Source organism: Thermobia domestica, chromosome 2 (assembly GCF_964235325.1).
Source record: "Thermobia domestica chromosome 2, izTheDome1.hap1.1, whole genome shotgun sequence".
Taxonomy (NCBI): domain Eukaryota; kingdom Metazoa; phylum Arthropoda; class Insecta; order Zygentoma; family Lepismatidae; genus Thermobia; species Thermobia domestica.
The window spans coordinates 171,888,826-171,910,668 of record NC_137455.1 but is presented as its reverse complement, the minus strand read 5'-3'; the positions used below and the strand labels follow the sequence as shown (position 1 = coordinate 171,910,668).

At 33.2% G+C, this 21,843-nt stretch overlaps 1 protein-coding gene across 2 annotated transcripts in view; it reads right to left on the bottom strand.

Moving 5' to 3' along the window:
• Positions 1 to 4,916: 4,916 nt before the first annotated feature.
• The window catches only part of LOC145677243 (kinesin-related protein 2-like), a 335,651-nt gene continuing 318,724 nt past the window's right edge, over positions 4,917 to 21,843 (bottom strand). For both annotated transcript variants that reach the window (XM_081747842.1, XM_081747843.1), the window contains 4 exons: positions 11,567 to 11,721; positions 10,740 to 10,856; positions 8,634 to 8,712; positions 4,917 to 5,234 (listed from right to left, as the gene is read on the bottom strand). In XM_081747842.1, the coding sequence (XP_081603968.1) occupies positions 5,145 to 5,234; positions 8,634 to 8,712; positions 10,740 to 10,856; positions 11,567 to 11,721 (441 nt within the window). In that variant the 3' untranslated portion in view covers positions 4,917 to 5,144. The remainder of the gene's footprint in view (positions 5,235 to 8,633; positions 8,713 to 10,739; positions 10,857 to 11,566; positions 11,722 to 21,843) is intronic.

Sequence of the window (21,843 nt, the reverse complement as noted above, 5' to 3'; positions counted from 1 at the left end):
TGAGCATGGGGAACGTTTTCATCAGGACATTTCCTCCATGGAGAAGAGATACCAGGGACAGTGGAGTTCACAAATGCTAGCTGATTACCGTTGGACACTCAAAAGAGATGTTCCAGAAGCCAAACACAGAAGAAAGTCGACAACTAAAACATTTTAGTTAGGGTAAGTGTTCATTTGTTAAGAAGATACCATTCACTTCTTTTGTATTATTTATTAAGTAGACATAAAATTATGTTTTAGTGCAGTTCCTGTATCACTATATACAAATAGCAAGTTAAGACACACACACACACACACACACACACACACACACACACACAAAATCGTATAAACTACTTTTTGGAGGGAATTTTCCACCAAATCCCTCTAGAAATTCCCTCATACAAAAAATGGTGACACGGTGTATATACATCATTGAAAACATGTTTTATTTCAAATCCAGTGAGGTATAAACCGTGCTTATATTGTAATTTTCGTGGAAGTTATATGTGATTTTATCTGCACTAATGAATATGGTAACACATAGCATATTTTTATATAAATATGTTTATTTCTCTAGAAAGAATAATGCGATTCTTATGAAACTTAGAGAGCTTACTACGTATAAATCAAGCTAACATACAATATAATTTGTGTGTTTATATACCTAAGGGTACCCGAGCTATAGGTATGAAAATGGTAATAAAAGAATTGAGGGAAAATTTCCCGAAAATCCCTCTGTCACGGGTAAACTGAGGGTGATGGAGAAAAACTGATTGAAGATTCGAATTCTACGTGAAAAGTTCTATTAGAATCAGGTATTTTCTTCCGTGTGCCAGAGAAAAAGTATTTTTTGGTCGACTAGTGTTATTGGTGACTACAAAATAGTCGTCTCGAGTTCGAGTCTCCATCATGCCTATATATATTTAAAATTCTTGTCAAAACAGAACCATAAATAAAAAAAAAAACAAACTTTAATGATTTGGAACTATTTTACAAATGAAAATATTAATGATGATTTTATTAAAATACTTGTTGTTTGAAGAAATAGAACGCTTCTCTCATAGGAAATAGTGTGGACTATTTCGTGCAAACATTGATATCCGGACCACATGGATAAAAAACTGACATACTGTATTTTATGTCTTCTTCTTTGACAAATGAAGGATAAACTATTATAAAAAGCACTTCTCTTAGAATTCAACCAGAAGGATTACGTGATCAGTTTCAAATGCCAGTGACTGAAATGCTTATTTTCACTAATTGTTGTTTGTTCTGACAAAAATATACGTAGGTAGGACGGCAATTCGAGCCCAAGACGGCTATTTTCTAGTCGAGTATATGATATCCTCTGAACCAATGATCCATTAACAAATTTCTGTTATATGCTTAAAATAATGAAAATATGGGACTTGTAATACCTTTGTTGTTCTAAACTTAGGTGAGAAAGTTCCAAATATATTAAGATTAATTAAATTACGAAATAGATGTAGGTTATGTGAACTGATTTTTCATAGCATCGATTTCAGGAAGAGTTAAAGAATTTAAACAGGCGAAAATAATTTCTTGTGACATTACTATTCTACCGCACAAGGCGCTCCTTTTAGATTTGAGCGTAATTGAATCCAAGACATTTTTTTTTTTTTTTTTTTGGGTGGAAAAATAATATTGTCACACTCACGTGTGACAAAAGCCACGTTCAAACTCTGCTCCAGTCTATTATTTCTTGCCATTTCTTTGTCTAAATTAGTATTTAACTCTACTTACCACATGAATTTATTTATCCATATATTTATAATTTATTATTCAGCACATTTATCACCGAGTTACAGAATATAATTCAAGTCACTGGATTATAGAATATAATATATTTTTTGTAACCTACAGTTGATGATAAACCTTTATGCCAAATTTCTTTTCTCTGTCTCGAGCGTTTTGCTTTAAAATTTATGAGTCCATTAATGAGTTACTATGCTGTTTTAAATAAACAGTGGCGTCGGCAGAATCTGGAACTTTGAAGTATACTGAGGGGCGCACAAGCATAGAAAGAGTGTAGTAGGGTGGGTGTTAAATTCAATAAAACCGTACATGATGAATTTGAGAGAGAGAGATGTATTATAATTAAATAATACAAGTACATAGGCTACTCCAAGCCGTAAGCGTCGTTGGACCACCGATGGTCAACTAGCGACATGTCGCCAAAAATTGGCAGTCCCGCAACGACGATCTGCGGTGGGACCACTTACTTTTTGAAAATTATACCACCAACGGCAGAGACGCGACGAAACGCCAATCAACCATTAAATTACTTCCCCAAAATATGTTAAATCGCCTATATACGTAATTCGTTTACATTGAGATGATTCTAAAAAGCTTTAAAAAAGTAATAAAAAAAAACTACTCGGGGCGGACGCGAACCAGTAACCTTATGATTACTAGACGGGTGTTCTTCCGACTTGGCCATAGAGGCGATGGAGGAAACGTCGCTTGTAGAGCGATAAATAGTTGAGGTCTTTCTAATTTGTCTAAAAAGAGTGCTCTTTTAACTGTGTATATTCGACGAAACAGTTTGGGATTGGATAAAAAGCGTTCACCATGTAATTTTATAGTAAAATGACTCGCGTCTATTTAATTTATTTCATAGTTCTCCCATACTCATTTTCAAATGATCGCGACAGTTGCCATCTAAATTTACACAATTATACAGACTCACCTAAAGATTTTTCACTTAATGATGTAGAGGCAGGGGTTACTCTTGATCCCTGGAGCTCACTTTATGAAGAATTCGCCAGGAAAAGTAATATATAACATTAACCGCATTCACATGACTGGCGATAATCCGTGTTGGTCCCTTCGCGATTCTCCGCGATGAATCGAAGAAGCGCGGACCAAAATGAAGTCCTCGCTGCTAACGCGGTGGTAACTTCAAGATTCCGACTCTAAATATCGGTTTCGACTCGACGAAACCCTGTCACCAGTGACACTAGCGGCAATCCTTCGACGCGTCTCTATATCGACGATCGAAATTTACCGGCAAGTGAACCACTAGGTGTTGGCGACGTTTACGGCATGGGGTATTTTCAAACCAGGGACGGAGTATAAGTGATTCAAATATTGTACATTTATTGTTTCATAGGACGAATCAGTCTCGCTATTTTTGGAATACTCATCGTATTTTGTACGTTTAAGAACGACTACTGGATTTAAAATATGACATTACTCCTCAGCATGATATGGAATATTTAACCCCTTCGTTGGCAAATTTTTTGTACAAGTGATGGAACGATGCCTCCTCCATGTTACCCAACACACACTCAAAACAATCAAGCAATCGAAATAAATGATTTCTCTAGTGCAATTCCAATTTCCATGATGAAAACGGCCCATAACCAATGAGAATATCGCTTCCCAGTGGAGCAAATAAGAACATACTTAGATTCCCTTGGTGGGAACTCCTCTTCCCATTGCCCATGAAACGATTAACGCCGCACGCTTATGTCTTCGGCTAAAGGAGACGAATGATTATGAAAGTAAATAATTACGATATAATTAGTGGAATGACGGTCGCGGTGGCTCAGTGGTAGAGCGCTTACTTCTGGCGTGTGGAGTCTTTGGTTCGACCTCAGTTCCCGCCAAGTGGGCTTTGTGGCGGCGTAGGTTTTTTCGTTTCCTCTCACTTCCGTCATTCCACCATTATCATTCCTCCCATCATCACCGTCTTCCTTAGCCTCGACGTATAATCGTGGAACATTGAACTCAAAACAATGATGGAATGAGAACATGAAAGGAAATGGAAGAATTTCAAGGAAAGCCATGGCCTGGGATCGAACTAGGTACCCCACACACCACAGGTGAGCGCTGTGTCTCTGAGATACTGTGCGCGTGCCCCGACATTACACCTCAAGTATGTTTTTTTTTGGGGGGGGGGGTCATGGTGTATCTATTTGAGGTTACAACTAGATTGTAACTCGTTTTTCGATAAGCAATTCAATATAGTAATTTAGTCTTATTACATATATGGATGCGATGAGAAAATAAGGAACTTCCTCTCAACCATAGGGGCCCTAGTTTGTGATCGTGATGAAAGAAGTTCTTGCTCTCCAGTTTGAGCTTTATTTCGTTAAAATATGTTAAATAGTTCTGAAGATATAGACCAAAACAGAGTATAATACATAACAATTCGTAACAATTAAATATGTACATAATTACATGATATATTGTCAGAAGGTTGCCAACCAACATTTTTACGTGAAATAAGAAAATTTAAGAAAAATGAATAACTCAGTGGTAATTGGAATCAATTTTTGACAGAAGGCTGTGCGTCATGTGATCTCATTGAAAAGGTAAGGGTTAAAGTCGTTCGTGTAGAATATATGTTACTAACTTCATCACTTTAAGCTTTTTATGTTAATTTGGAGGTTTCATATCTACCCTGATGTGTAGAATATGAAAATAGCATATTTTGTTCTGACTTCGAAAACATATACAAGGTGCGGCAAAATTAACCGTTGCAGAAGACAAGATGTCACTTCGATTTCAGAAAAATATAAAAGTTTGCTATAATTAGGGTAGTTTCTCTTTGTGTTACTTAAAAATACACACATTTGATGCTCGGGTGTCATATCCAAGCAACATAGTGGTGTGTCAGTGTAGGGGTAGTGCAATGAAATATGCAATGAAATATCTTATTACATACATACATCGCATTTCTCACTTTATGTCACCTGTTAACACCAAATGTTGCTGAAGAAAATTACTACGTAAGTTACGAGTATATGCGTGGATTTCCTCTAGATAATATTTGGCTATTCTCACACTCTCTGATTTAGTGTGTTTCTTCCACGAAAAATAGTAAGAGCTTTCCGGACTGACTAATCGTTACTACATTCCTTATAGATTGCTAAAAATATCAATTACAGAACACAGGAAACTTTCGATCAAAATATTTATTTGGTTTACATGTAAAATATCATTTGGTATGGTAATGTATTGTCTCCTATAACATTAAGAGAAATAACATATATTATTCCCATATCTACATTTACAATTGCTTATTGTCCACACTTCTTTGGCTATAATAAATAATTTGATTACAAAACCAGAAGTAATGTGGTCGATTTGAGCAAAGTCCTTGGTAATTATTTTTCACACTACTATCCTGTATATCACAAATACTGCTTTTCTTCTATCTTCTTCCACCCATTCACTTCCCAGTCTGCATCTACTGCCTCGCCTCTACGAAGTTTATTTATTACCTGCAAAGATAAGTATATAAAGTTACTTTCACATACTTTTAACCCATGAAATTATCTTATATTCGGAGAGCAACATATACTGATTATAAGTGACCGGCAACACATTTCTCACGCGTAAATTTATAAATCATAAATAAAACGTGAAAGTAAATACTTAATTTATTTAATTATTTATTTCATTTTCCGCCTTAAGAACTCTGTATTCATGGCTTCGACAAGAGATACATTATTTTAATTAATAGTACAAATATTATACATTCAAAATCTATTCGTAACAATGATACTAAACTAAATTGTAGTTTAAAAATATATTAATTGTACCTTGTTTTATATTTTCGACATTCAAGTAAATCTTGATATACAGAAAAATCAGATTGAAGATATTTATATAAACTATAGAGAAGGTGTTTATGTAACAGCAACTTAAGATGTCTTTCAAACTGCAAGTTTGGCATTTGTTTGGCACAATACGGCAATTTACTATATAGTTTTATTCCTATGTGGTGTAACGAATTTTGAGTTTTTGTTAAACGGAAATTTTGTATATGAATATGATTGGTTGTTCTAGTGTTCTATTGGTGTAGATTTGAATTGAGTTAGAAGTTTCTTTTATTCATATATATGAAGGATGTTGTTGCGAGAATGTATATACACGGCAATGGTAATATTTTCAGTTTCTAAAACAGTGATCTACTTGGTGTATGGAACTGAACTGATAACATTATTAGTAACACTTTCTTCTGCATCGTAAATACTTTTATTGCATGACAAATATTACCCCAGAAAATGATTCCGTACGATAGAATTGACTAGATCAAGCCGAAATAAGTTGTTTTCAATGTTCCCGTAGTTAGAATCTTACTAAGTTTACGTATAAGGTAGACTCTCGTGCTTAGTTTTCTCAACAAATCATTAACATGTTCATCCCAGGTTAACCTAGAGTATATTTTCAATCCTAAAAATGTATAAGTGTTAGATACCTGCATGAGTTCCCCTTCTATATGTATTTGATGTAAATTTAGGGAGTTTGGTTTCTCCCTCATTAAAATTTATTGTTGTTAGGCGTCTTGTAGAGAGTTGAGTTGGTTTGTTTTTGCCCATTCTGTAAATTTATTTGTCATGTTCTTAAATATGTATTCCTCGGAGCAAGGTTTATTTTGGATTTCAACTAGAAAGTTTGTGTTATCGGCTAACAGGAACTATCAGCCTTTCTTGGGAACTATATAATCGGGTAGATCATTAATATATGTAAGATAAAAGTATAGAACCTAATATTGATCCTTGTGGAACACCGTACCTAATGTGCCTTACCTCTGACTTAGTTGTTGCTATATCCACATATCGCATGCAGTTAGTTAAATAGAATCGGAACCATAAATTAGCATGACCTCTAATACCACAACTATATAATTTATTTAATAGAATTTTGTGATTATCAAGGTCAAAGGCTTTTGTGAGATTCAGAAAAATCTCATATATTTTACTTCTGCTCTCTCTTGCTTTATATACTGTATATCACTGAGAAAAACAACTACAGCAACTACAACACTTCCTAAAACCGAATTGGCTATTTGTGAAGATATTATTCTTTTCCAGAAAGGATACCAATCTGTTATACATAACTTTTTTCTAAAATTTTGGAGAAAACAGATAGAATAGAGACAGGACGATAATTTCCTGGGTCAGTTATTGATCCATTTGTGTATAAGTCTTATTTTTGGAAGTTTAAGATCTTCTTGAAATGTCCCCGTTTCCAGAGAGAAATTGCATATATTAGTGAATGCTAAACACAACATACTGAGCAAGGCTATGTAATAATATATATAAAACGCACAATCACCTAACAGTTTCAACACAATAACTGTGTCTTCATCAGATTTTCATCCCTCTCTGATCAGAAACACTATCTGATGTCAGGGACGCTAATATATCTACGAGAAAGCTCCAAAATATGCATAAAGCTGCAGAATTCTAGCGGGGACCAAAATTACTGAATTCCTGTGAGTGTTTTCTGCTTTAAACCTTTACATGACTTAACAGTTGTTTATTCTCCATTTATTGGTATTATATAATTTAGTATTTGAATTATAACTTTAACTCTTACATATTTGTGTGTGGCTTTGTATGCTTGCTTTTTTTACAGTGACTTTTCAGGTGGTAAATCACTTTAAAATGTAGCTGAAACATATTCATTTGTTCCCTAAATCCTTGCGCAAAAAGGTAACATACATCATGTGCTATTAAATTTCAAAATTGTAAAGTGTATTAAGGAAGTATTTTACTTTTTCCTTCATAATAATTTGAATGGGAGCGTCTCAAAGAATGCTTCGAAAAGAATTCTTTTCTCGCCCATGAAACAATACGAGCCAGTCTCTTCCTGCGACAAGCAAGTCGTTTTTCTTCCATCTTCATCGTGTAGAGCGTGCAAAATCAGTATAGAGATGAGAGGCTCAACCCTCCCACTCACTTCCTCTCCTCTTTCACCTGCTCCTTTTCTCCAGCCACCCGCAAGGAGATAGGTAGAAGGAACTATTTTTTTTTTGTCACGTTAAAAATATGATTACATTACACTTAAGTACAGGCGTTTAAAGGGCTGTACTCTGAGGCAGGCTAAAGCGAAGAAAACCCAAGGCAGGGCACGTGAACAGATGGTAACACAAAGCGTCACGACTTAGGCTATATTGCAAAATTTCTCATGAACATCAATCAGGGTTGCAGACTCCATATTAAAATGACTAAAATATTTGTTTGATCACTCCTCATTCCTATACAGAAATAAATGTAAATAATTACTTTTTAATTAAATGTTATTTTTCGTACTAATTGCGAAGGCACGTGACTTTGTGACTACATTACAGAGCCACTTCTTCTGAGAAGCTTATCATTCTAATAGTAGTCATACTCGTATATGCTTGTGTCTATTGTACAAAGTTCGTGGAAATATTCCAGATAATGTCATCGAAAGGGTTTCATTTGAACATCTTTAGCCCTATCGTTTATCCTTGGAATCAAAATCGAATCAAGAAATTTAGTAAAAATATTTACGCATTTTATTAAAATTGAAATATTAATTATTTCTTTCATTTTACTACAAAATAAGGGGGAACAGGAAAGTTTAGAAAATTTTAATTTTTAATTATGTGCTTTTACTTAGCTCAAAGTTACCTGAGATGAAAGAAAGATACACATTTTTGGTAACTTTTATATGGAAACCGAAACAGGTTTATTTGAAGTTAGATCTTGTGACAAAGAGTTTCATTAAAATGAAAGCTAAAATTTGACTAATAAATAAATAAATACATACATACATAAAAGTAACTATCTCTATTTACCTATATAGGGAACATTTGAAAAATAAAACTATTTTATATGTAAAATACTATTCACAAGTGTACTTACGCATTTAAGCCTGGCTACTTCTTTACTATCAGCCATTCTTTTGGCTGAATTAGTAATTTGTTTCACTCGTGATGCATACCTACAAAAACGAAGAAGATATACGTAAATTAAAAGCAATGCTACTTTTTGTACCATGAAACAAGAACTTAAGGTAAAACCTATATTTTTTAAAAGCAGACATTGATTAGCGCAGTTAGATTAGCTATTAAAACTTAATATAATGTTCCTCTGTTAACAATGCTGAGTACCCGCGTCATCTTGATTTCTTAGTCCATTTATATATATATATATATCTGAAATTATTTTTCCGTTTTCTTTAAAATGAACTGAAAATCTAATTATTTTATTTATCTTATTTCTTTTCCAAGTATAGTTAAATGCCTCTTGGTTTTCCAAAATGATATTATACTAGGGCTTTTCATGAATTAAATTTTACTTAAATTTGATTATTACTCTTAAAATTATATATAACTAAATTTATTTTTCACGAAGTATATACAACTGTAAATTTTCACGAAGTGAAGGTACATTTAAATATAATTGAGGAGGAAATCTGTAAAATCAAACTATCAAAATCAATGGGATAAAAAAAAAAAATAAAGATAGCACAGGTATTAAACCACCTTGATATCAGATATTCAAACCACATTTTCAACATATATTCAATGCATTTTTATGCTAACGTCAAAAAATGAATATGTATTCTCTAGTCTTAGATGATATATAGTAAAGGTTCCCAGATTTCTGGATTTTATATATATATATATACTTTCAAGTGTACTAAAAATTGGTGAAATCATTTAGATAAAAGAAAACTACCTACTACATAGTACATCTCTGAACTTATCGTAGAGTCAAGAAGCCTTTTCAGTACATCAACACTTCATCGCTTCATTGCTTATTGTAGGAAGCATTTTCTTGTTTTATTTTGTATTGTTCTGTATATTTGTATTTTGTAATTTTGTATTGTAAACAACCAAACACATCAATAAATAAATAAATCCTGTTACCCATCTACAAATGAAACTACAAATAAATGAATACTCAAGGCCCAAGAGAAGGCTTTACCTTCTACGGCCGCCCATCTTCAGATGGGAATGATTTTGCATTTAAAAAATACAGTACATCTATGAATAACAAGATTAGCACCGAAATTGAAACTCTTCTGTCATAAAATTAATATCCTGAAAGTTATAACAGCTACATACATTAATCTTCTTATATTATTTAAACACACATAATACTAAAATGCTTTTTTTGTAAGATTAAATTACTTTTTGGTTCATTATGTTGTTTTCAAATGTGTTAAGGAATGAAACAACTATGAGAGCCAAGAAGCTTCAAGTCTATATCTGTGATCTGCCTTTCAAAGAGAGCCTTTTTGTCCGGGGATCGAAAAAATGTATTTTCGTTTTCGTTAAGAGACTTTTCTTCTCACTCAGTTCTCTGCACCACTTGTAAACTTCCCTACAAATCGCTGCGATTCTGTCACATAGCACACAGTTTGTTGTTTTGTGATCATTCATGTATCCTTACAATGAAAGAGTACAAAACTCACACTATTTTCCTTGGTGAGCGTGTAAATTGGTGCAATGGCAAGGTTTATTCAAACTGACGTTTCAAAGGCTACGTAAGATGCCATTGAAACATCAGTTGGAATAACATAAAACATGGATGGAATATCGAGTTTTATTTATTTAATTATAATAATTGTCTTTCTGGTGAAACTTGTTGAAAACAAGATTAAACTTAACCTTAGTATTTGCTTTTGTAGACTTATGTTTGAGTATGGATGAAATGATTGAGCATGACCGAAGTATTCGATATTGGAAAGAATGTAATAAATTTAAGTAAGGATGAACAATTATCTTGGATTTACAAATCTACTTAATCTTCTAGCATATTAGGCTTGACGAAAGAATTTCTTACTAGTTTTGTACGGATACAATTGCGGAGAAGTTGCAGAGGAAATTTTTGAAAGAAATAGCTTGTATCAGGAAACAAATACACTTGTTAAACACATATAAAAGAAATTGATTCTTGTATAGTTGCGTTTCTCCATCTCCAATACTTTGTCACGATATTATTTTTCTTGTTGATACTTACGTTAATGAGGTAATTGTTTCATCCAAATTGTACATGGCTGGAGAAATATTGACAAACATAAGAGTTTTTGCATTGCCTCCTAAACTATCTTGCATCAGCATTGTGAGTTTGCTGTTTCTGTAATGAAAAGTATATATATATAATTACTGAAGATGAACTATATGATGGGATTATTTTTATTGTTATATATTAATGTACAAAACTATATAATAGATTATGTAGTTATATAACAAAAAATAAATAAATTTAAAGAAAATGAAAATAATTGCTTCTGAAAAGCAGCATCACGTACACAATGATAAGTATGATAAAAACGATTAACGAGTAACGAATTATTGAGTATACATTCTGAGCATAACTACTCTCCAGCAAAGCATAACAGCTATAAAAATTAATTAAAAATTTAAAAAATTCTATTGCTTGTTATTTATGTCGCTCTGTACGTAATAATAACATATTCTTAATACAACTGTAGAAAAACCTTTGGAAATATTTGGTAATGTATAATGTATCATTAATGTGTCAGCAAAAATAATGCAAATTATATACTGTTTTACTAAAGTTTGCGTTTTTTTAGCTGAGTATCAGAATATTCTATTTTCCCAAGCATAATATAAATATTTTTTTTTATTTCTGCAAACAAATGTATTTATATATATTGAGCTATATACTACATAAGGAATATCACATAAGTATTAAGCAAGATATATGTATTTTGTGAAAAGCACTTTTAGTTGAGCATGGAACTTCATTTTTGTCCCTGTTCTATTCTTTTTTATATTGTTATTATTTTAATTTTAAATTAATTATGAAAAATTGATGCCTACCTGTATGGCACAAAAGGTTGTTCAGATGCCAATGCTGATATTACATCTCCAAGAGAAGATAATGATTTGTTGATAGAATTTGCTTCTCTGAGTTGCTCATCAGTTGCTCCAGATTTCGAGACTCGCTCACTACCGGCCAAATCAAGTAAACTGATCTGAAAGGGAAAGTAATTTTCATTTTTTTTTTAAATATATATGAAGTCTGCAGTGCATCATTAACTGCCGTTTCATTAGGAATATACACAATCATAACCATTCATTTAGAACAGGTATTCTGGGAGGTAATACAGGTGTTTTGTGTAACGATAAAAGGAAAAATAAGTTTAAGTTATCTGGTCTTATTTCATTATTATTTAATTTGATAGATAACTAAATATGTTTTACATAGTACATATTTTATGAAATTTCAATTTGACAGTATAATATGGCTAAAGGCAGTAGTCGGGTAAGAAAAGGAATAAAGTATTTCTGTATAGAATTGAATTTTTTTCCGTGATTTATGTGCCTAATTTTCGTTTCAGACATCATTGTTCGGAATTGAATAATATTATCAACATAATGTTCATTAAGAAGTTTCTAAGGACTATTGAATGGTAACATTTGGGCCCTCTTGTTGCAAGCCTGAGCAAAATATATGAAAAATGTATACCGGTACCTTACGTTTGGGGAAGAATGACAATTTTTTGCCAGATACTTCTTGCATATGCTCTTAATGTTTGTAAATAATTTCAAAAAGTTGTAATTTGACCTTAGTCTTGTGAATTCGAAGTTGTACAGCATGGCTTCATGTAATATGCTACAATATCCTTTGAATGCATGATTTTTTATGGCTTCATTTTGTGTATTACAGGGTGTCCGTAATGACTGCTGGTTCTTAAAAGTGTATAGCTTTAATATGGTCAGAGATACAGAAAAAACATTCATATTGAAGGAAAACTCAAAAAGTTTTGTTCAGCGAATTTTAATACTTGAACAACTACTGGTGACGGCGCTAATATCGCCGATAAACAGAAATGGCGTCGGCAGTCGAAAAGGCGCAATGCGTGTGATTGTTTGCAGAGACAAGAATTGAATTGAATTTCTCTTTATTTCAGCGGGCGAGGTTCAGCCGGAGGCTGCTCTGCCACCTAACCCTTGTCATCATTACAAAGAAAAGAAAGAAAAAAAATAAAGACACAAATAAGATACAAGATACAAATAACAACATAACATGATACATTCAATAATACTAATGATAAATAAAACACTCAGTAAATGTAAATAAAAAAAAAAAACTATACTCATACTACTAGTCCAATTTCAAACTGTAGTAAACCTGTCATGTGTGCCAATGCTTTGTCTCTGATCTCTAAATAATAATGTTTGGAGTGATGATTTAAATAGATTATACGGTTTGTCAGTGATTGACTTTGGTAGGGAGTTCCAGATTCTTACTGCCGAGATTGAAAATGCCTTCTCCGTTATTTTTAAAGAATGCCGTGGCATATTCAGCTTATTGCTTCCTCGGGTATTGTAACGGTGAATTTCTGATCTACATGTTAATTTATGATGCAAGTAAGGTGGTGCTTTATGTGAATTTATTTTGTATAGTAAACAACAGTATCGGAGATATCGTCTTCGGGACATGGTTAGGATATTGTTTTCATTAAGTACCGGCAGAATATGCTGAGACTTCCTGTAATTGAGAGAGAAGCGTATAGAGTAATTCTGTATTTTCTGAATTGCTCTAGTATTTTGAGTGGAGAGAGAACTACCATATATTGAATCGCAGTAATCGAACAGAGGCAAAATCAGAGTGTTAACAAGATATAGTCTTGTTTCTTGCGATAAATAGCCTTTCAGTTTATAAAGCTGTCGTAAGATGCGCTTAGCTTTAATACACTGTTCAGAAATGTGTTTATTCCAGCTAAGCCCTTGGTCTATTATTAAGCCTAGATCTTTAACAAAGGGAGAAAATGGAATACTGGAATTCACTACAGTTACTTTTAGGTCATCAGGGTTGATTTTGCTCAACTGATGTGATGTTCCTAATACAGTGAAAACACATTTTAATGGATTAAGTAAAAGACCATTCTTAAGACACCAATACGTGTTGTTCAAGTTCAACGAAACTTTCGACGTCTTTACCACAAGAATCCTCCATCACGCACCAGTATCTAGGCGTGGAGAGATCGATTTTTATCAACGGGGAGTGTAGTGAGACAACACAGCGGCGGTAAATCGCATGTGTCAGAAGAAAATGTGGAAGCAATGTGAGAGTGTTTCTCACGTAGCCCGAGGAAGTCAATTCGCGCAGCGATCAGGCAATTGGCAATTCTAAAGTCAACAGTTTACGATGTGGTACACAAACAATTACGTTTGCGCACGTATAAGGTGCAATTGTTGCAAGAAAGTAAGCCCGACGATAAGCCACAGAGAGCAGCATTTGTTACTGATATTCTGGACAGGATTGATTATGACCATAATTTCCTATTGAACGTTGTTTTCTCTGATGAGGAAACTTTCACTTGTCTGTCTGTGTTAACAGACACAATGTTAGGATATGGGGATCTGAGAATCCACATGCATACATAGAACATTCTAGAGACAGTCCCAAATTGAATGGTTGGTGTGCTTTAACACATGATGCAGTTATAGGCCCCTTCTTTTTCATAGAGCAAACCATAACAGGAAATGTGTTCTCAGACATGCTTCAATACTTTGCTGTTCCCCAGTTAGAACATTTGCAACCTCAAGTGATATTCCAATTGGATGTTGCCCCGCCACATTGGAGCCTACAAGTGAGGGAATACCTTGATACTGAATTTCCTGGCCATTCGATAGGCCGTAATGGGCCAATTAGGTGGCCTCCAGATCTCCTGATGTTATCCCCCTGGACTTCTTCCTGTGGGGGTATGTGGAAGATCTTGTGTATTTTGAAGAAAAAGTGAGTAACCTTAATGAATTGAAGAACTGTATTAGGAATGCGATTGCTCAGTAACACCTCAGGTGTTACGGAATACGTGAAGAGAGATTGAGTTCAGGCTAGATATTGAAAGACTTTCAAATGGATCTTACGTGGAATTACACTGAGTTAGAATGACTTGTAAGTAAGACCAAATAAACTTTTTGAGCTCTCCTTTAAAATCCATGTTTTTTTATTCTGTATTTCTGACCATATTAAAACTATACACTTTTAAAAACCGTCAGTACCATTCCGGAGACACTGTAAATTCATATTCTAGGTTTTGACCTAATGCCAAAGAACTTAAATGAACATATTTCAAAAAGGGGAAATGTACAAGCTATCAGTATACCGAAACGTTTATATGTCAAGTTCTATAGGTAATTTTGCCTCTTGCCATGCATTCCAGGCTTGGGTATTCCATACAGTTTCCGAAAGTACATCGTTGCAACGAGAATAAAACGTTATGCATGTCCATTATTACGGTGAACATTAGTAATATTCAATACGTTATGTCATGACGCTGTAGTGGTGTTAGCTACCTCAAATGATTCGTCTTGAGGTTTATTGTATCACATTTAATTTTATAAAGCTGTTCTAACTGTATATAAAATACGGAAGCAGAATTCCATATAAGCTTATTGACTATTCCTTGTCAAATTGCACAGCCAAATTAATGGAAAGACATTTTACCTCCTTTCACTACGCTCTTTGTCATTCATGCGTCCGACTCCATTAATGATACTGAAAATTTCAACCGCTGTTGATGAGTCAAAACTAATATCAAATAAAGCATTACTTATTTGGCATTAGTAGGCAAGTAGGCAAAACCAATAGAAGGAACAGAGGGCATAAATAAAAGGTATAAACAACATTTAAGCAAATACCCAAGCTCGAAAAGTGGGCACTAAACAGGTTTTACTGTAACAACTTAGGGAACTAAACTTACGTATGATTATAAATATTCACTTGGACTAATCTTGTTATATGTGTTATTTAGTAATCGCCTAAGTGGAAAGTTCTATTTTCGTCAGCGGCGTTTTCTTAAAGTATATACCTAAAGTGATAAGTTTACTATAGATGCTTTAAGAAAATGGAGTTGAGGAAGATGAGAGTTCTTATTGAAAATTTCGGCAATTACTAAATAAAAGACGTATACCAAGATTAGTTTTAAGGTTGTTTCACTGTACAGGTAGTCGTCGAATTACGACTTAAGACCACCCGCACTTACGACTGGTTGTACAAGTTAGGTTAAGTGGCTATTATCAATTGTCTATACTATAATATAAAAGATATTAACAGTAGTAAAATAATAGTAATAATAATAGATATTGCTTATACAAAAAAATACTGTTAATAAGATTACAGAAATGTAAACATTTTTATATATGAAAACAGCGAATATTAATATAGTGTAACGCAACTTAAATCGTCTACCGACGATTGATCAAAATGATATTTTATACTGTATTGTACAGTGGGTTACGACCTAACTGGCTTACAACCAGTTAGACTTACGAGCGTGTAGTCGGAACCGAAGTCGGTCTTAAGTTGACGAATACCTGTATTATTTCTTGGCTTGTTTGATCAAGAACTATAGACAATTGAAAGTATTCACAGATGCATTTTGTTTGTATTTTTATCATGTGAATTAATAAAAACCAAAAGATATATATATATATATATATATATATATATATATATATATATATATATATATATATATATATATATATATATATATATATATATATATATATATATATATATATAGCTTCTTAGGTGTGCCCTCTGAGATCAAGAAGGTCGATGATACATGTAAATGAATGATTACAGAAGACTTAGTGGAAGTGAGAGAGGAAGGAAACGGGAAAGTATTGAGAAAGCAGACAAACATGATGCTATTCATCACAACTCATGTGGCACCAGAAGTGAGCGACCTACCACTGACTAACCATGCTCCCCATCAGTTTGTAGTGGATAATATCACGTTCGTGTGTTACAAGGTTATTCCATTTTCTCTCACATCCTTATTCTATCAAATCATCTATAATCATTTAATTGCACGCAACATCTGTCTTCAGTGCTCTGCAGCCATACACGTAAAACATTAAACTAAACGAATGTGAGTCAGAAAACTCAAATTGCATTGTACGTACTTAAAAATTATACATATTTCTCGTGTCCGAGCTTGTGGCAGAGGCAAATGGTGGCCACAATAATTATAAAATAGCTACCGACGCCCATGTTCTGGGGTGAGGAAAAGAAAAAGTAAAAAAAAAAAAATAATTCGAGTGATTTGTTAATGTCAGCCATTATAGCATAGAAATTATGAAAAAAAATAATGAAATCTTGTATATTGTATTTTTTCTTTTTTTTTAAAAAAAAGGTAAAACGAAAAAAGAAAAGAATGTAACTAAGTAAGAATTGAGAGTTAAAAGCTATTGGTTTTGTGTTAGCTACTTCGTTAGCTTTGTTGCAGGAAGAAAAGGTGTATTGCTTCGGTGTGTGCTGGTTATGACGTCAGCTATCAATCGCGTGACAAGGCGAACCTTCACGGCTGCTTCGCTGTGTGGAGGGAGGCAGTTGTGTTTGAGTTCTTTAACCAAGGTTGTCTTTCGGCTATCTAGGAAAAGTCTTCCTTTAACAAATTGAGTGGTTCTTTTTAACAAAACAGATTGGAAGTTTGAAAGGAACAATTTTTACCTGGAAGTTAACTTTATTATAAAAGTAATCTTTGATAAGAAATAGTAGTTGCTTCGTCTTGACTTACGTGACGAATTCAGTTGACTTTTAATTCGATGGGATAATTTTCCAGAGTTTGAGTGAAAAGAAAAGGACAATAGTATGCTGTTAAAACGGAATTTTAATCGTGCTTCAAATTAAGGATTCTGGAATTTGTAACATTTAATGGATTATATCATCGTTAAGTTTAATTGCTTGAAGTTGAATGCAGGACTTTCGCTATTCCTTGAATGGTGCTGGTTATTGAGTACTCAGCTGAATGGACAGGGCTAGGAGTTCGACAGTCGATTTCCCTTTTGTGTCAAAGCATTTCTGTATGTGTGGAAGTAGTAGCAGTAGAGAGCTTGACAATTTACCAAGGGCCAGGAAGCAGTAACAACGGTAAGTGAACGTAGATAGTACCTTTAGACCCCTCTTGTCTGCGTTAATTAACTGTTTGTTGTGGTTGTGTAATTTGGTTCAAATTGGTCGATTCGTTCTGATTGAATTGCTATTTCTAAATGGCAAAAAATTTCATAGATTAAAATTCAGGTTGCGTTGCAATAAATTTTTCAATTGCTGATAGGTCTTAACTGGTCCAGAGTTTCTTTTTAGTAGAGGTTTTGTAATAATTAAAAAGAGTAATACCGATTAAATATATCTTGAACCCATTTTGAATAAGCAATCAGTGCTTTTGAATGGGAAACCGATTGATAGCTGACTCAAAGGGGAAACAAATAAATATATTAGTTAACTGAGAACTGATAGTTCAGTAACTGTTTTTCTGAATCTTGTAAGAGTAGAACAATTACGTTTGAGATAATAAATTTGAAAATAAATTATTGGAAGGCAATTTGGTAATTTGTGGAAGTAATATTTGTGTAAAAATTCCTACAAGAATCAGCAGTTTTGTTGAAATCAAGACTAAATTTCTATGTAAAATTTAAAATATTTTAAAAAAATTTGTTGTTTAGAACTATTGATTAATTGTTAAATGGAGACTTTATTTAGGAATTATTCTCTTTAAACTTGAAAATTATTTAAATTGTTGAAAATCCTTATTTGTTGAATATTAAAATCGTTTGAATAGTTGTCTCTTTAATATTGAAATTTGTAATAAATTGTTAAATCGATTTAACCTGATTTTAATTGAGTTAAGCCATTTTCAAGTATTCTAGTATAACTAATAATCAGAAGGTTTGAAGAAAAATTATTAAAATTCTATTTCAGGTATTTAAAGTAGTGACCATAATTTTTGGTAAGTGGTGTTGCTCGTTATATTTTTTATTTAGCCTTGTGAAGCAACCCTCCGTATTCGATTTGCTTTTGGAGGCATGTTACGATTATAGATTCTTTGGCTATTTCCATTTTGCAATCGGAACAGGAGTGGATGCGTTACAAAATAGGAACTCAAACACAACTGCACCACAAAATTCACTACTTTAGCTTTTGTCTCCATTTTCAAAAAAAAATATATATTGTTATTTAATATAATTCAGAAGGATAATTGGAAAATTTATAGTAAGATTTTGATGTTCAAAAATATATTTCTAGGATTTTGTTGCTGTAAATTATCTCTTAAAAATCGTTGTGATTCAGTTAAATGATATTTAGTGTGCGAATGCTTTCAAATCTAAACGGTTTGCTGTGACTCGTGATGGTTCTGTTTCCCTGTTAGTTATTTGTTGTAGTGTAGTGGTAGTGTTAGATTAAGTAATTATGAATTTTGTATTTTTTTGGATTTTATTTGTTAATGTATTGGAGAGTGTTTATCATATTTATTGCTTTAATTGAAAGCTATCATTACATTGCATTAAATAAAAATCTGATAAATTTAAAAATGACTGAGCGAGGAGATATGGTCAGAATTAATATTGATGATGAAAATGATTGTACGAATTTGATAACTTTAGACCAGACCGGGTTCCCTTCTGATAGTACTTTTAGCAGAGTTAGTATGAGTTTAACCCCTCCCCAAAATAGTTTTTTTCAGATTGCTAATGATACCGGAAATTGCTCAGCTGATTTTAATAACTCTTTGACAAGTATGGGCAAGTATAGTTTGGAGGAGCCAAATATAATTAATGTTAGTCGTGTTGTACAACCTCCGACTCCAGTAACCTTAGGGTATGAAGTGGATAGGACAGATAGAATGAATGTTCGATATAGCAATCAAGATTTTTCTCGGATTCCTAATACGAGGCAGGTCGGTTTTCAAATTTCAGAAGACAGTTCAGATTTAGGAAATAGAAGCAGAGTAAATAGTAACTATGCTAGATTAACTGATTATTATAAAAGAGTCTCTACTATTAAAAATTCGACACCGATAGGGATGTATAGAACTGGGAGGCCATTGCCTCAGGATTATAATTATTTTAGTTCACCTCCAACAAATAGGATAGAGAATAAGAAACCTTCTGTTGAGTCTTCTGACCCTAGGGCTACTGCTAAATTCATTGATAAATATGCATTCCAGAAACTTTTAGAATCATTGGAAGTTAGATTAAAAGGTTTTGGAAAGATCGATGGAAAACACAGTTTAGTAATTTTCGAAATAATGAGATTTTTAGAAAAAATTGTTGAAGAAAGTTGTTACCCTGTTGCAATATTATACAGTGTGTTATTGTCAAAGAGTGAGGGTCATTTTCAATTAGAAATACAACAAGCTTTAAGTGTAAATGTTCCATGGGAAGTATTTAGGTCTAGGATAGTTGATAAATTTATAACTGACACCGTAAAGCATTCTCTAATTTCCGAAAAAATTTTTCGTAAACAGAAACTTAATGAAACAATAGATCAATTTGTAGAAGATATTTATTTTTCGACTGTTGTATTGAATTTTGGAGTTAGTGAACCTCAGTTAATTAAAATAATAATGGATGGAATGAATCCATCAATTAAATTTAAATTGTTTCCGTCTTGGATTCCGCGACATTTGTCTGAATTAAGGAAAACTTGTAATGATTATGCTAATCATTATCGAGAACATTTAGAATATATGAAAAAGGTTGGTGCTAAATCTGGTGCATCTGTTTCTGCAGTCAGTAAGGATTACAGTTTTTCCAACTATAATAATCAAGCCGAATGTCGTAAAAGAGATAAAAATACGAGGTTTATTGAAAAATCAAAATCGGGATATTCAGATCGAGTCTCGTTGGCAGAACCTGAACGTTTTGAAAGGAATTACAGTAGGCCTATTCCTTCTCAGACTAATGACGCCGTAGCTTCCTTTGTTGATGCTTTCATTAATAATAAACGAGTTCGAATTTGTTTGGATTCTGGATCATCTTATAATCTTGCAACAGAAGAGTTCATTAAGAGATGTGGGTTGGTGCATCATCTTGTAGAGACAGCCCCGGAAACTATTCGTGCACCCTTAGGATCTGAATATCTTTCAGATAAGGAAATTTGTTGTGTGATAAATCTTTCTGGGTGGTTCGAGCGAGTTACTTTTAAGGTGGTAGCGGACTTACCTTGTGACTGTATTTTGGGAACCCCTTTTTTGAGGGCGACTTCTTCAGTAATAGACTATTCGAGGAATAGACTCCTACTCAGAAATAATAAAAAGACTGTGCTTCTTTATTATGATTTGGGTGTTGCAAATTCGTTTAGTGAAAGAGACTTGGATAAACGAGGGTTTAAATCTGGTGGTCGTGCTGACCAGTATAATTCATTGAAGAATGGTGCTTCTGGGAAGATGTCTTCGTTATTTTTGAAGAAATTAGGATCAACTAATCGACGCGATTTCTCTGTTCAATGTGACATCGAATTAAATAGTGTTGAAAAGAAGTTGTTAGAAATATCTGTTCCGGATCCTGAGCAATTGAAATCACTTAGAACTTTGTTCAATGATTTGGATCAGCCAAATCATTCGTCGAGTTCTTCTGTGCATGAGATAGGATTGTCAGTGGACTTTGATTCAGTTATCGATCAGGGAAAAGAATTTTTTTCGGAGAATCACTCTACTCATCAAGAGACTTTGGGAAAAAAACAGATAACTCGTGAAAGAATAAATAAGGAATTTGGGAGTATTCTTGAAGATAAACTAGCAAATTGTCACAATAAAGAAGAATTTCGGAATAAAGATGAACTAAGTGAGAAAGTGAACAGCATGATTAAGAAAAATAAAAAGAAGAGAAAAAACAAAATTCATCGTAAATCAGATTCTACCCAGTTGGACAATAGTTTGGTTGGGGTGAATGAAAGGGATGATAAACAAATATTGGCAGTGTTAACTAAAGATGAATCCTGCGATAATCAGTTTAAAGATAATTTAAAAATTGAAGATCAGAAGAATGATAGTGATTCCGAAGTTTCGGATTTGGATATAGATCAATCTAATAAATTTTATGAATTAGTTAGGAAGAATAGGAAGCTTTTCCCTTCGGAAATTAAAACTATGGAGTCAAGGTCGGGAATTATGAATTCAGAAAATAAGGAAAGGTCTAATATTTTGGATAAGTACACTGAAAGAGAAGTTCAGGATTTTGTCGACGGGATTCGGAATGAGTATTCTGATGTGATTACTGATAAAATAGGATGTGTAAAAAATTTTGAAGCTAAATTATATCTTCAAGAAATAAAACCTTTTAAAGATAGACCATTTCCT